This window comes from Talpa europaea (assembly GCF_964194135.1).
Source record: "Talpa europaea genome assembly, chromosome: 7".
Classification (NCBI taxonomy): Eukaryota; Metazoa; Chordata; class Mammalia; order Eulipotyphla; family Talpidae; genus Talpa; species Talpa europaea.
In genome coordinates this window covers 66168505-66184902 of record NC_140074.1, presented here as the reverse complement: position 1 = coordinate 66184902, position 16398 = coordinate 66168505, and the positions used below count along the sequence as shown (strand labels likewise).

Below are 16398 nucleotides of genomic sequence, written 5' to 3'. Positions count from 1 at the left end.
CCTTCTACCATAGTCAGAGGAGAAGCAATGACAGAAGGGCCTGAGTTACTTTGATTAAGAATTATTATTAGCCACACTAGGGGCTGTAATAAGCAATGCTAATTTATACACCTCCCTTTCCCCAGGGCCTCTGATTGAGAGAAGTGTGATTTCGTAGTCTGGAGTTATTAATACATCCCACATCTGGGCATATGGGGCCAACAGAAGGGCTCAGATAGCCCAAGAGATGGAGAGTTTGCATTTCCACTGGTCACTTCACATCTCTCCCATCTCATTCTTTATAGTAGCTCCTCTGCACAAATGAGTAACAATAACTAAGCTCTTAGGCTTCCTGGACCCTAATCATATCCAGCGAAATCATCACATCAGCTCAAAATGTTACCTTCTTATAATCTTCTTTATCTTCCTCCCTCCCTTTCCTCCTCTTTCTTTTCTTATCCTTTTTGCAAGATTTGCAAGATCTTGCAAGAGATTTCATTGTCACATTGTCACACTTACTATGTGCTACCTTTACCTGCACAGCAGGGCAGTTTGCAGAAACACAATTGGAAGCACAAATAAAACCTCCTCCAACCCTTAGTGTTTGAGACCCAGAAGAAGGGCCTGGAAGCAGGTGAACAGAGCTGTTGGGCCCTGGGTACCTTTCAGCTGTGCTGGGTGCCGGCACTGGAAGGAGCACTTGCTGCCAAAGGTGGTGCCTTCGAGGCAGGAGAAGGAGGCAGCATAGACATGGTGCTGATCCGGGAGGCCGCAGTCCACTGGCTCACATGCCACCTGCTTGTTCCACTTGCCCTCGGTGCAGGTCACTGTGACGCTGGGGCCCGTCTGTAAGGCAGAGGTGGCAGAGTTAAGAGTGGTCGAGCCCATCCCAAATGTGAGGAACAACCACCCTTCCCTGCCTAGGCTACAGCTCAGAATCTTGTAAGGGCACCAAGAGGTCAATGATTAGTGTTCAAGTCTAGCCCACTTTGAAGGATGTCAAACTATGAACTGGGTATTTTTGATCCCATTTTACAGATTTGGAGACTGAGGCTTGGAGACACTGAGTGATTATCCTCAAATTACACAGCTGTAAAGAGGATACGTGGGACCTGTCCTCCAAGGCTACTTTCTTAACTGCTATAAGCAGTCCCCGGACATTACCTCCATTGTACTGAGAACTGTGAGATGCAGAGCTCTTGGCTATGATGATTTTCTTTCTCCAAATACCCACTGCAACATGGCCCAGTGGTGAGACACTGGCTCTTGTTCTCTGTATCTTTTCTTGACTCTGGAGGTGGTCACAGGGGCCCTGGCTTGGAGCAGGCATCCCTGTGTGCTATGTGTCCATGGGCAAGTGCCTTTCTTTAACTGCATCCTCCCACTGGCACTGGAACCAAGCATGCAAAAAGCCATGCTCTATGTGAGAGCTGATGGTTCCATAGTTGACAGACGTAGACATAAGAAGGAAGAAGGCTGGGAAAAATGAAAGTGTCCACAAGGAACTGGACCGACCTAGAAGATGGTGGTGCTGCGGGGGGGGAAGGCAGAGGCCATGCCACAGAGCCAAGGGCCAGACAGTCATCACAGCCTGCGGGCTCCCATTCAAGGAGGGAGCTGCCAAGTCCCAGGAGGTTGGGGAGGCCAATTGCTAAGCTGGGATTTCAAGAGCAAAGGGCTTTTTCCTCCCTGAAACACACATCAAAGGGAACAGAGGTTCCTCACTGCCAAAGCAGCTTAATTGTTTCCACAGGAGTTCAGAACTGCCACACCCAACACACAAAAGGAGGTGTCTACGCGAGAAACCGTGGGCCCCCAGGCTCCCAAATGGGACTCCATTCAAGCCCAGAAGCTTTGCACAAACAGGCGTTCCCAAAAAGAAGCATGGCCTGTGTGCTCACTGTGTGAAGGCAGAGTCCACCACTATCAGGGCCCTGGGAAAGGCTGCCTCTGGTGACAGAGCTCTGGAGTCCTCAAACGTCAGGTTGCACCCCACCTTGCCGACACTGAGACCCCGCAGCATGCTTGGCTGGGGCCTCTTTCTGCCACATCTTTTTTTTTTTTTTTAAGATTTATTTATTTATGCACACAAGAACTGGGACACAGGCCAGAGGTGCAGGGCGTGAGAGGATTCACCAGAGACAGAGTGGGGAACAGAACAGGCAGACGGACTGAAATACACTGGTGAGGGGAGCAGCGGGTGAGATAGGAGAGGCCTGCTGCGCATGTGGGTTGCTCCCTGACTGGCCAGGGAATCAAACCCGCACTGCAGAGGCTGCGGGCCACCCCATAGTGGCATGCTCAACCCCCTGCACCATCAGTGAGTCCCTTCTGCCACATCTTAAACCCACTTACTGCCACTGTCCTCCAGGACACGTCTCTTCCTCCATAAGTTCTGCTGACTTCCTGGGGCTCTCCCAGCAGCCAGTCTTATGGCCAGACTGCAAGTCGCACCCAAGTGGGCAGTCAGAGGGCCTTTATCAACTGCAATCCGACCACACCATCTCCAACAACAGGCTCCCTGCTGCCCAGGAGATAAACCTCACACTTCTGACAAAGCAGACAGGGCCTCCCACCAGTGGACCTCGCCTATCCCTCTAGCCTCACTACTTGGATGAGTTCAGAAAATGAGAAATCTCTTTCTTACCAGTGGGTTTCCACCTACTATTCCTGCTTGTGTCCAGAGCACGTATTTCTTCCCTCTCCAACACACAGCCCTCTGCCAACCCATTTAGTTTTCACTTTCATGTCCCTTCCTCCAGGGAGCTTTCCTTGATTCCTTGTTTCCACACTCCCCTACACGCCTCTTAATGGTATGATCACACTGTGAGGTCACTGATCATTCATTGTCTGCTCTCCATCACTAGCCTCTTGAGATTCTTGAGAGGAAGGACAGGCCTACTTTAGTGACTTTCCCCCAACCCCTCTCCCCTCACCCCCGCCTGTGGCACCTAGAATAGTATCTAGTTCTCAATGAACAAACATGGGTTTTTTGTGATGAATAAGTGAATGAATGAATGAATGCTCCATTGAGAGAGGACCCACCTCTACCTAATGCAGCCCATTCAATTGTAGTACAGTTCTGATTGTAGAAGTTTCATTCCAAAATACCAGCCATGACCTTCCAGATTTGCAAACTATACAAAGAGTCTGATATGTGTTGGGTGAAACACTTTGCACAGGAACCATTGTCTTGGAAACTCCAGATTACTCAACCAACATGCTCGTATTGAGCATAGACCAGGAGGCATCACTATTTGAAGAGCTGGGGATTCGGCACAGAACACCTTTAAGGCCCGGTTTCCGGGGTCTTAAAGCCCGTTTCCGGGGCCATGAGCCCAGCACCTGCACACACCTGGCTCTTGATCAGCTCATCATCCCGCCGGATCTGGAGCACATGGCCCGTCTGGCAGCTCACTGTGCACTGGGCGCCATGGTAGCGGTCACTGCTAGAGCAGTTGAGAGATGCGTTCTGCACAGTCAGTTCGGGGCAGTCTGTTGCTTCACAGGCGAAATGCACGCAGCTGGAGAAGGAAGAAAGCAGAGGGTCAGAGGGAGCCTTCCTGTCACTTGCTGCACGCCAGCTGGAAGATAAGGCTCACAGACTCCCTCTCCGAAATGTTAGGAGAAAGAGGAGCAGAAGAAAGGGAGAGGTGCTGGCTTGGGTGAAGAAGACCCTGGAAGCAGGGGTCAATTTTATCATTAACAGAACATGTCATGGAAACAGACACACCACGATTCATATCCTGCACTTGAAAGCTTTCTGCGTTATTATATCTCCAACCTGGCAGAGTCTCAGTTTCCCTGTGTCTGAAATGGGGACAGTGTGATCACAGCCAGGACTCACTGAGTGTCTGATCTGCCAGGCATAAAATGAAGGCAACTCTCTTCATATTTTACTATATTACTTCTGAGGATCACTGCAAGAATTCAATCAGAGAGTTCGGGAAGAGTACAGAGCATATAAAAGCCTGGCATACAAAAGCCCCAGTAAGTGGTAATCGATGGGGTAATAAACCTATGCTCCACCACCCAGAAGCTGTGTGACTTTCGGCAAGGTGCAATCACCAATCTGAGCTTCAGAGTACTCTCACATTGGGCCAACCCAAAGGGTCCTGACACTCAACTGAAGCGTTGAACGTGGAAGCCTCTTAGAAGCTGTAAGGTGACGTACGAATTGTTAGTAACGCTGTACAGAGATCACGCCCTGCACCTCGCTGCAACTGCTATCCCCATGTCTCTGCCAATCTGAATGCTCCCATTCTGTGAGTTAGAGCTTCATATAAATTTCTACAGGAAGTTTCCCTGGTCACCAGGTAATCTGTGCCCCAGGCACTCTGCCCTCCCTTCTCTAATGCTGTTGTCTCACGCTTCACGCAGGGAAAGCACAGGTCGTCAGTGGCCGCCATGGGGCAGAATTTGTGCTAACCCTTACAAATATAATCGGAAACAACATGAAATCTCTGCTTGGGTGATCTTTCCCTTTCTAGTATAGTTACACAGACACTCAGTAACATTAGTGACTATTCATGGATTGCTTACATACATGAGCTCACTCCACCCGCACAACAACCCCATGAGCTAAGTGTTATTCATTTTATAGTTGGAAAAATCAGGGACCAGCAAGATTAAGTTACTTGTTTAATTCCCACCCAGATGTGGGGCTCCAAAGTCCTTGTTGTTCACCTTACCCCACACCTGCACTAGAAGTTCCCTGAGAGTAAAGATAAAACCTGTTTCCATCTTGGTATACTTCTCATTGCTATAAAAATGCCTTGCCTTCAGTAGATGTTTCTTAAACAGCAGGAAAAAAAAAATGGTGGCAGTGCTTGAAAGGACTCTTAAGAATTTTGTAGAACTAGCATTAAGAGGGTGAGCACCAATGTAGAAAGCTTCTAGGAGCAGTCTGCTCTAACTTCTGCCCCTCTGGCTCTTTCTACCCCAAAGTCTGGCAGACAGGCAGACAGATTTGCATCTGGAGCCTCTAGGCTGTCATTTTCTCAGTTTTTATCCAGGAGACAGGAAGTGACTGGGACCAAAGCAACTTAAGAAGAAATTCCCACTGGATTTCTTGGTGTCTGTTGCAGCAAACTGTGCTGAGGGTTTCAGAAGAACATGGTTACTTATCTCCTGCTCTGTCCCCTGCTCAACAGTATGGTGGGAATGAAAGTGAGGTGGGCAGGTTGTTGAGGGCCTACACACCTCCCAGACGTATCACAGACAGATCCACTGTCTGTGGATCTGGAAAAGGGCAAGTGTTTGATTTAGATCTCAGGCCTCATGTCCCATCACCACTAAAATACACAGTGGGATTAAGTGATGCTTATGGAGAGTCCAATTCTCTGACCTCCCCCCGGCTCCTGACAGCCTTGGCGACCACGAGGAGATTGTTACTGAGGAGCCAAAGCAGGGGCTTTGACACAAACATGCATCTGTGCACTCTGTAAATACTGGGGGAAGATCACATGGATCCAATCAGAACAACGGACTCAGCCCCAGCTCCCAAGCTGGTCTCCTGACCTTGCCTTCCAGCTGGCTACTCTGGCTCTGCACTGCCAGGGCTCCCTGGGAAATATTCCCCAGTCACATGAATTACCTGACCAGTCACCTCTATCCTTGGAAAAGGGTCGCACTGGATGAATGAGCCAGATCAGCTTTCTTTATTGCTGGACTTCTCAGAACCTTGAACGTTCCAATGTGAGGTGTGGATTTCCATAAGGGACGAGGTTAGGTACCTATCATTTTCTGAACTCTGATAACAAAGACGAGGGTCTTCCCTAGTTCTAAGAACAACTTTGGGGAGTGAGGCATCCCTGCTTTTTCAGCACACCTGTCTATACTTGGCTTACTGGCTTGAAACCAGGAAGAAAAGAAGGAATAGAAGAGTGCTAAGCCTTGGCAGCTGTGTTTTACCTGCACCCCTCATTTGCATTCTCCTGGTGATTTCCTGAGGCAGGATCACTAGTCCCATTCCCAAGAAGAGGAGACTGAGACAAGAGAGCTCAATCACTTGCCCAAAAGCTCTCAGGGTAGCCAGAGTTCCCACACGAGACTGCAGTCTGTCCCCTAAGTCCCTTCGCTCTCCTGGCAATTGGGAAGGGAGGTCAGAACACACTGTCCCTAAGACTAGACATTGCCCCAGTGCCCAAATTACTCCTTCACAGAGCCCTGTCATTTCTGAAACACAGAAACAAGAATCAAAACAAGGAAAAAATGAAAAAAAAAAAGAAAAGCCTCTGCTTGCATAAAAAATCTGGGGGGAGGATTTCATACCAGTGACAGTGATGGACGGTTAAGAAAAATAATATAAGGGAAAAATAAAGGTACTTCTTAGAATGGAAGAAGGTGACTGATGGGGGAAGGGACACTGCCAATTCAATCAATGAAATTCTTACCCCAGGCCAAGGTAGAGACAATCAGATACTCGTGAATTTTCTGTTGTTCTCACATATATGGATACATACATACATACATACATACATATATATATACACACTAATATATATTAATTTATATGCACTATATATTTTTATTTATTTAAATATTTACTTATATATTTCCTTATTTGCACACTCAATTCCACATAGAGAGAGAGATTCTTAAGTCATCTGACCACCAACCCTCAGAGAGCTGTCTGCCAAGTGAATTGGACCCCGACCACGTATAACAGCACACGGGGGCACAGCTCATCCAGCCCAGAAGTTAAAGGGTTGGTAAGATCTCCCCACTCCCAGGTCAGTCCCTTGAGTCACAGCCTAACTCCGGTGGCCTGCTACGTAGCTGCATATATGCATGGGCAGGTGAAGATAATAAAACAGGCAGGTTGCTTACAGGTCATATATGTTGCTCGATGGAGACAACAAAAAGAACAGCAAGTTCAATGCTGGAATGCGAAGGGCAAAATGCCCTTGGCACAAAGGTTGCAGGATCACTGGGCAAGTGAGCCTGAGTGTTAACAAGATAGGACTAGTCTTTCTGTGTGGAAATGAGGCTTTTTGGGGAAGTGACACTAAAGGCTCTCTATCCTGGAATTCTAAGGCGGGGGAGAGGGGTGAGACTTTGATGGGAAGGGATGAAAGTCAGTGGCCTGGGGGGTTCAGGAAAACCATGTGAGTGGGAAGAGGGCGGAGTGGGTACACCCCGTGGAGGCCGTTGTCCGACCAGCAGCAGCTCTCCAGCTGGCCCAAGGTGACCTAGTGGGACCTGTACTCTGGGTGGTCCTAGCCTTCCTGTGTCTTTAAGAGGAGGAAGAATTTAGTTCATACTAACATTTAAATGTCGACAACTATTAAATGTTGATATTTAAATCATGACAATTAATTGAAGCAGATGACCAACAGGGGCCTGACCGATGTGGCTGTGGGAGCAGTCTCGAAACTTCTGATGAGGAAGAAAGAGCTTGCCCCTAACTTGCCAGTTTTGAGCACATCTCCCCCTTGCCTGCACCTATGGGCCCCCATCTTCCAGGAGGATGGGGAAACAGAGAATCTCTTAGAATCTTCCCAGCTTTCAGGGATCTTGGACAAGACAGCAGAGATACATAGTTCAGCATCCTTTGGAAAGGGAAAAAATAGAGTTGCCAATTCTAAGTACTGACAAGAATATGGAAGGAACCCTGGGAATTCTTGGCAGACCACTGGTGGGCACGAGAGTGAGACACTGTGGTGGAGAATAGTCAGGCAGAATCCAGAGCCGCCGAGGATACACGCCGGCTTAGGCACGGCTGTTCCAAGTGCAGGGAAATCCCCTAGACCAGCGACTCCCAATAATGTGCTGAGAGGTTCTGGTCCCTTGGTGGGTAGTGGACATTGGGTGAGCTTGTGGGCAGCCATCTGAGGCCCGAGGTCTCTTCTATGAAAAGCTTCACGCTGGGCTCCAAATCTTACATCTAAATTCTTACTTTGTCATCCCTACATGGACTCTGATCAGAGCACAGACTCCAGGATTTCTGGGCTGCAGAGGACAGGCATTTCCACCCAGCCAAGCCCACCCCGCTGGCAGAGACTGATCTAGCTACATGGAGAAGGCTTGCCCCTGAAGTTGGCCTTCCCAAAGTTAATGCTCTCTCAGAAGTCCCTGTCTCTGGATGGACTGGCTTGGAGAAAGTGAGAAGAGTTTGCAGTAAAGGAAGGAAGAGAATGCAAGAGATGAAAGGGCATGAGGAGGAACGGAGGGAGGGAGAAAGAAAGGCAGGAAGGAAGGAATTGGAAAGTTTATTGTTCAGAGGCAATGTGTGTGTCTGTGTGTGTGTGTGTCTGCAAGTGTGTTCATGGGTGTGTGTTAGACACACAAAAGGCTCAATTTGTGCTTGCTGTTCTTCATTGACCAAGGTTCTCTGCTTCCCCCCCACCACCACCATCACTCTGGTCCCCTCTCATCCCCTTCCTCCCACCCCATATGCAGCTGGGATTTGACTAAAATTCCACACCCGGACCTCTCATTTGGAACCTGATCCGACTTTCTTGGTCCTCTGAATTTATTCAAGTACTGCTCCAGGACTGGAGACCCTTGAATCCAGGTCAGGACACACTGCACATGCCTGGATTGATTTTGCTGTTGTGAGGTTTCTCCCGGGCGGCCCATGAGATACCACACAACACAGCTCTGCTCTCGGGAGAGAAGGAAAATGAGGAGGGAATATAGGGGGAGGGTGGTGGGAGGGGGGAGGAGAGGAGGGGGAGGGAAGAGAGAAAGTCAGAAAGAATAGATGGGGAGGAGAAGGGGAGGGAGAGAGGATAGGAGCCAGCAAAATGATCCATTGCTATTTAAGCCCAAAAAATGATTACTTGTCACTACCTGCAAAACAACTGAGTGCAAAGTGGCTGTTTCTCCTACAGCTGAGATTTGTGCTCTCAAGTGACACTATTTACCCTGGTGTGTTGAGAGCACGGAAAAACATCATGGCTTTTTGCAGTGGTTGCTTATTTTTCTTTTCTTTCCTCCTGGTTTATTTGCTTTAATGCAGCTGCACATTTGCACAGTCCTGCCTACTGGGGGTCTCTTCAGCTCCCCAAGGACATCTGCCATCCTGTCCTGACCCCTAGACTACTTGAGAGGACTCCAGCAGACCTGTGGCCTCAGTCCTAGAAGCTCACCTGTCCCAGCCTGGTCCAAGTTCAGGGCCAAGCCAGCTCAAGGACCTCAGGGCCGCATATCACTTGACTCAGTCTCACCGACTACCTGCTTCCATGGGACCAGCCCTGAGAAGTGCCCTCTCTCCCAGCTATGCCCAGCTCTGGTGGGCAGGGCATGACCTTTTTATGTTTTTCTGCCTATGGTGAGCTTGACTCAGTCACTGTCCATGCACATGAAATCATGTTGCTAAAGAAATTAGATAAGGAAATAAAATGTGTGGGCCCCTACCTCTTCCCTCCTGGGAATCACAGATTGTTAGCACTGGAAGGACCGTGGACAGCATCCCACCCACCTCATTTCATAGTTGGGGAAACTGAGACCCAGAGGAAGACAGGCTCACAGTCCCACAGTGAGTCTGGCCAGGGCAACACTTGGCCCCAGTTCTGTGTTCTTCCCCAGCAAGTCAAAAGATGCAGCAAATACTTATTGATAGATTCATTTCTGAGGGCAAACACTTCTTTCTGTTTTACTCTGGGCACCGGATCTGTTCATTAAGAATTCAGAAAGAAATCAGCTGGCCTCGGGTAACTCCTGGACACTCCTGGACGGGTCAGGTGGGTGGTTCAGGATGGGAGAGCAGTGCGGAAGAGGTCTGATGGATTTGCCCATTCCATCCACACTGCTTCCCTAGGTTCTGAGAACTGACTGACTTTCATAGTTGGGAGAGCCCTTTTCGGGTGAAATATAACAATGAGTGAGACTTGAGGAGCTCTTTTGCCTCCCATGATTGCGACAGGCTTTGCACAACAGCTGCTAGACTCAGTGGGCACAGAACAATGTGGGTTTTGCAAGCACCTTCTGTGTCTGCTGTGGCAGCAGGGGCGTGGGAAAGGCTGGGGGGCCCCTCGGCACTCGGCTCCTCTCCTGCTCCCAGGTGTGCAGGGGCTTTTCGGAGGAGTCTTGAGTGAGCCTCTGATGACCATTTTTCTTTCTCCCTTTGGATCTCATTACGCTGATTTGAGAGGTGGTGAGACCCTGGCCCCGTCCTTCCCCTTTAGGACTCTGGGATTCTCAAGGGTAGCAGGGAAGTGGGGACACTTGTATACTTGTACTCGGTGATCTCTGAGGCTTCTTCCAGGTCTAACTCTAAGAACCATAGGCAGAACTCCATGGAGTTCTCCATGGCAGAACTCCATTTTCCATGTGTCAGAAAATGGTGATGAGTGTCCTTTTTAATCTTTGCTCTTTCCGGGCTGTGTAACAGTTTGCAGAAGCATATTCATGGACAGTGCAACATTTGACCTCACAACTGCCCTATGGGGTAGATACTATTGTCTGCTCATGAAAGGGAGGCAGAAAAGCAAAGTGGCTTGTCCAAGGACACACAGTCAGGGAGGGAGAGAAACCCAGGTGAGAGTATCACCACAGCTGTGTCCTTTTCAGGAAACACCAACCCCTCTCTTGGTTCTCAACTAGGTGCATTCACAGATGACAGATCAAAAGCACTGATGGCGAGAGGCTATGCAGTTAAAAGACAGACTCCTGGACCCTCAGGGACCTCAGTGGCTAGGGTTGGGAAGACAGAGAGACTTCACCCATCACTGAACTACACATTGATCAGTGAGGATGCAAACACCAGTCCCTCACCATCCCCCCAAATTTCGGAGGGTTATGCTTCCTGCCTGTGCTACTTAGGGAATCACAAAATTCCAGCATTTCAGAGCTTGAAGGAGCTAATCCACTTATCCTCTCTTTGTTCAAAGGAGGATGCTGAGGCCCAGAGAGGGAAATGATGGCCCAGGGTCACCCGGCACACCACTGTCCCCTCTGGGGCTGCAAGTCAGGCAGAGAAGCTTCTTTTTTTCACCACATCCCCCTCCTTCTCTCCCTCACCCCTGGAACTTAGATGCATGTCAGCCTCTCAGGCCCAAAGGCAAGCCAGCCAGGGGTCAGAGGATGGGAAAGGGAGAAACACTTTTACAGCAATGCACGTGGTTCCCTGTTCCAGAATCCCCCCGTCCCAGGGCAGGCAGACCCAGGATCTCTTACCTCTTCTCCGTGGGGCTGTAGGTCTCCCCTCTCTGGCAGCTGCTCAGGGTGACGGGGTCAAAGTTGTCGAAGGAACGCAGGGCCACCCCCGAGATGGCGACCAGGGGTGAACTGAAGCTCACACGTACCGCCTGGCTGTGGTAGAAGGGCTGGCTGAGGTCATGGACCACAGGGATAATCAGAGGATTGTTCCTGCAGCTCAGGACATGGAGGCCTGTCAGGGGAAACAGAGGGCCGAGGGGCCAGGCTCATTACTCAAGGCCAGTCACACCCTCCGCAAAGGCCCTTCCCGAAGCCCCCAGACCCTTTCATGTCACTGCACAAAAGCACCATTGGGTGGCCGATGGGGATTTTGAGTTTGATTGAAAGTTTCTTTGTCTGCCCTTTTCTCTTGGTTCCAAATCTTTCCATTCCCCTTGCTTCCCTGCCCCCTAAGCTTTCTCTTCACCTACAGCCCACCACCCCTCTCCCTCCCCCAAATGGCCACCCTGGCCCAGCAGCACTGGCCCTCACCTCCCTCCCTCACTGCCTTCAGGCCTGTGGTCTGAGTGGCTAGTTCTCGGGCTGTCTTCCTGGCCAGTCATAAAGAATGGACATAATTCATAGCAACAGGCCTCTCCTGAGGGAAAAGGCCTGCTCTCCAAGGGCTTCTGGGAGCCCAGGATCAATGCTTGGTGGTAAAGACTTCTGGGCTCAGTATGCAGAGAGGAGACTGAGAAGCATGAGTAGGAGGTGGCTTTTCAGGACACAGAACGGCCAGCGACAGAAACTGCAAGTAGATCTAAGCTGACCTCACTGAACGGCCTCGGTGCTCCAGTCCAGAGAACAGGCCCCGGTTCCAGCTGAGAGCAGGCAGGGACAGAACAGGGAGGAAAGGAGAGGAAAGTCTGTGCGCATGTGCAGGGTGGCGCAGTCGTGGTGCTGGTGTTCAGGACCTCAGTGCCAGGCTTAGTCTCATGACTTTGAATGATATGATTCTAGCAAACCCCTAAAACTCAGTTTCTGCAGCTAAAACCTGGCCCGTCCTCACCAGGTCCCGGCAGGCTTGCCTTGCTGGGATCGTTTCCCCTTATGGGAGCTCAAGCTCCAAGGTCCACTCTTAGAGGAAAACTGTGAAGTCTCTGCGGGCACTGCCGCCCCTCTGAGGACAGAGCCAGAGCGCAGGGGGCCAGTGGGGAGGGACCGCTGGGGAGCGTGGAATTCAAGGAGCTTCCACAGCATTGGACACCCCCCACCCCGCTGAAAATTCTCCTGGAGCCCTCTGCAGTGCCGGGATGGCTATGAAAATATTTGTTTCTCACTTAGGGAAATTTCCCAGGAATCCAAATAAGTCCAGAGGGGTTTTCTTTCTCTTCCTTCTTCATATGTTCCCTCTTGCCTTTAAAACTAAGCAAGTAAGTAAACATAAAAACAAAACAAAAAGCCCTCCCTGCTCCCTTGGCTTCTGCTTGACCCTGAAATGACCCCCTGCCGACTTGCTTCCTCTGGGTCTTTGAAATGAGCTCTGTGGAATGGTGTGGGCCAGGGCTTCAGACAGCAGTGCTGGCCTGCAATTCCCAGGCTCTGGACTGGCTGTCCAGAGGGTTTATCAAAATGTGGGAGGGGGAATTTTCTAGTGCCAGGCAGGGTCACCTCAGCCCCAAGTAACATCTCATTTCATTTTGTTTAGTCGCTGACTGTGAAGTCCCCGCTCTCCTGCTGTGCAGAGGAGGGAAAAGGGTTAGAGAAAGGCACTCACAAGGTGGAAGTGAGTGAGTGGCCAGGGTGGGTTTGAACCTCAGCTGTCAGCTCTGGAGTCAGGGCTCCATTCCCCCATGTCCAAGGCTCACGCAGGCATGCCGGGGCGGCAGAGCAAGTGATAACCCCTCTGCCCAGCCGCATGCTGGGGAGGCATCTCCCTAGGTTGGTACGCCCTGACTCCTACTCCCCATTCCAGAAACCACCTGATCTCACTTCCCCCCCAGGGAGCTCTGGAGGTTGCGCTGAACACAAAGGGGGCACTGGAGGTTGTTCATGGATACCACTGGCTAGAGGGTGAAGAATTCTGGGCTAGGACAACAGACACTGGCTACTGCCGTGGGACCCAGTAGGTCTCCATGCACTTCTCTGGGTCTTAGTGCTGTTAGATATAATGGGAAAGGCCTTTGCTCAGTCTTCTTCCAGGGTCTTTTGAGGATCATACAAGATGCCTGAAGTTGAAGGTCTCCAGCAGAAGGGAGGACTTAACTTTAACCCCTGGTCCCTGTATCCAGCAGACCCAGGCTTCTCTGGACAGACAAACACATTCTGATTTGAATGCCAAACAGAGAAGCAAGGAAGAGCAGAGGGGAGAAAACAGTATTCAGGCAGCACATCCTCCCAGCCTCCAGGCACAGGGGAGGGAGCAGACACAAGAGGAAGTCACAGCAGAGAGAACATGCTCACCGAGGTCGTGGCTCTGGTCTTTGGTGTCCAGTAGCTGGACACTGATGGTCTCCTGCTTCTGGTCCCCATAATAGGTTCCATCGGTCACCAGGTGGACAATGACAGCTGCAGCCACCATTGGCTGAGAAAAATACGCCTGAAATCAGCAGACACAGGAGGGTCACTCTTGCACTTGGTCATGCAGTGGGGAAGCAGCCTCGAGGGGTTGGCTTGGGGCAGATTCTTCCATTTCAGACACTGGACTGGCTGCCATGGGCCCAGCAGGGAAGCAGAGAGGCAGACACCTAGCAGTCAGACGCGCAGGCTCTGAGGTCAGACACTGTTCCAGTCTCGGTTCTGCTCCCTCCGAGGTGGGTGATGTTGAGAGGTGCTGTGCCACTCTGCACCCAAGTTCCCTCACCTTTAAATGGTGGATTAAACCAAAAGCCACTTCGTATAATGGCTGGGAGGCTCCACTATGATAATGAGTAGTGCCTGCCATGTACTAAAACCACAGAAAATGGCACTTATTATTCACCCCAACCCATGCTAACCTCTGCACTAGGCACTGAGGAGACAAAGACGTGGTCCTGGAATTCATGGGGCCTGCGCACCCTGAAGGTGGTCAGGGACACACTGACCAAAACTCAATGCAATCCACAGACCTTGGTCAGGTAGACAGGCTCACAGACAGTTACGGAAAACCACACAACAGATGCTCACACATGGGCAGGACAAGAAGGGAGGGCATGGTCATTTTTCCTTATGGGGTTCAGTAAGACTTCCAGGAGGAGAAGGCTATGTGTAAAGGCCTGGAGCAATGAGTAAGGAGGGTCCAGGCAGATAAAAGGTATCCAAACTCTTTGCCAAAACAAGAGTGACTGGGGGGCATCCCACTAACAATTAAGGAATTCCATTTCAGGAAGCACCCCACTGTTCAGTGTCAGGTTCCCTGTCCTTACAATTAACACCCTCAGTGGATAAACAAACCATCCTGAGAAAGGGCCATGGGAGTCAGGGCTTCCTGGGGGCCACTGCAGAAGAGTCTAAAGCTCTCATAGCTTTGACTTACCCAGAGCCAGAAAGTGGTCTGAGCCAGCTGGGAATAGGGGTAACTGATGGTGCAGGGGTACCAGGCATGCTGGGAAATGCCTTCACTGAGGTCTATCACCTTGGTTCGACACACCTGGAAACAGAGAAAGAAAAAAAAAGTTTTTAAGGGTCTGAGAGGTCGAGTTAAATTCAGTTTGACAAAGCTTTACTGTCCACCAATTTTGTTCTTGACACAGTGGGAGGAAACAGGGATAAGAGGCTAAGAGTCTATTTCGGGAGCTCACGTTCTGCCACAGAGCAGGGATCCTCAACACTGCCAAGGAAAGAATGATACCTTGTTTTGATGGTAGAGGTGAAAGAGAAATTCCCATGGGGACATGGGAGTAATGATCTTCGAGTTGGGTCTGGAAGAACAGCGTAAAGATAAGGAAAGAGTGTCACTGGTGGAAGAAACAGACAAAGACTTGAAGGAAAACAGAAACTCAGAATGCTTAGGTGGTGAGCACTGCCTAAGAAATTGGGGAAAGTGGCAGAAAAAAGCAGCTTGAGAAGTTAGATCTCATCCCAGAGCCATGATTACCAAGCAGACCATTTTAGAACAAATCTATAAATTGTACCCAGTCAATATTAATGACAGAGCAAAGACTGTGACAAGATAAGCATTTGCTTTCCCCAATAAAAAGCAGCTCCACCCCTTCATATACATTTACATACACACACACACACACACACACGCACACACACATGCACGCCCGCATGTGTACACATTCTTAACGGTAGATCTGCCAAATGACATTAAAAGAACCACAAAGCATGTGTAGACAAGCAGAATTCCTCAAACTCAGGAGTTTCTTGTGTATCCAAATGTCATTTCATTCATTGGTTCATTCATTCAAATATTTATTGAGTAACTGCTGTTTGCCAAGCAGTCTGGGGAAGATGGCAGACACGATGCATGCCAAGGAGCGTAGAGTTGACATGTGCGCTGATATGTAAGCAGCAATCACATAGGTGTACATAACTGCAGAAGAGAAAGCAGAACAGCTCTTATAGGCTAGGAACACTAAACTGTTTTTGCGATTGATCAGCTTTTTTTCAGGTCTGCCCAAACGAATGCTTTCCCTCTGACTTGCAACGTGGCTCCTCTCTCAAAACCTCCCAGTAAACTTGGGATTGTTATCCCAAATATGCAGGCCTTGATCTACTTATCTGAAAAGTGAGGGTGACCTGGAGAGTTGCATCATCAACTATTTTTAAAAGATGAGCTAACCTAATCTCAAGCATACCAAGCACATACTGTAAAAGAAACAAACAAAAAAGAAAGGAATAAAGAAAAATTACCTAGAAGGATCAAAGATATCTATTCCAGCAATATCTATAGTAGCAAGGGTTTGAGAATAGGTTCTATGTTCACTTATTAACAAAGGGATGCACAAAATATGACATATTCACAGGACAGAATTCTATGAAACAAAAGAAGGACTGACCTAGATTTATATGCAGGATGATGCTAAAAATATTTAACACCGTATTCAGTATGGGTCCTGGCCAATGTAAACAGAGTCCTACCCGTGAACTCATAGACATCAGTAGGGAGAGACAGCAAAACATAACACTGAGGGAAAACAAAGGAGCGAGGTGTAAATGTGAAAGTACATTATCATGTCATTTGCAGAAATCATACAGAACAAGACTAAGTGTACCCCAGGCATTTCTATGGATGAATGGAGAAGAATTAAAAATGGAGTAGAAAAGTCATACATCAAATTCACAAATCAAAGTAGGCTTAAACGCATGGCCTCATTGTTACCCAGTATCGGAAGCATCAGTATTTTTTTA

General features: G+C 49.3%; 1 protein-coding gene across 1 annotated transcript in view; it reads right to left on the bottom strand.

The window, feature by feature from the left end:
- Positions 1–16398, bottom strand: part of PAPPA (pappalysin 1) — a gene marked incomplete at both ends in the record, with an annotated part of 230926 nt that overhangs the window by 45986 nt on the left and 168542 nt on the right. The window contains 5 exons of the mRNA XM_084237287.1: positions 642–825; positions 3335–3503; positions 11104–11317; positions 13528–13663; positions 14579–14692. Coding sequence (XP_084093413.1) covers positions 642–825; positions 3335–3503; positions 11104–11317; positions 13528–13663; positions 14579–14692 — 817 coding nt within the window. The remainder of the gene's footprint in view (positions 1–641; positions 826–3334; positions 3504–11103; positions 11318–13527; positions 13664–14578; positions 14693–16398) is intronic.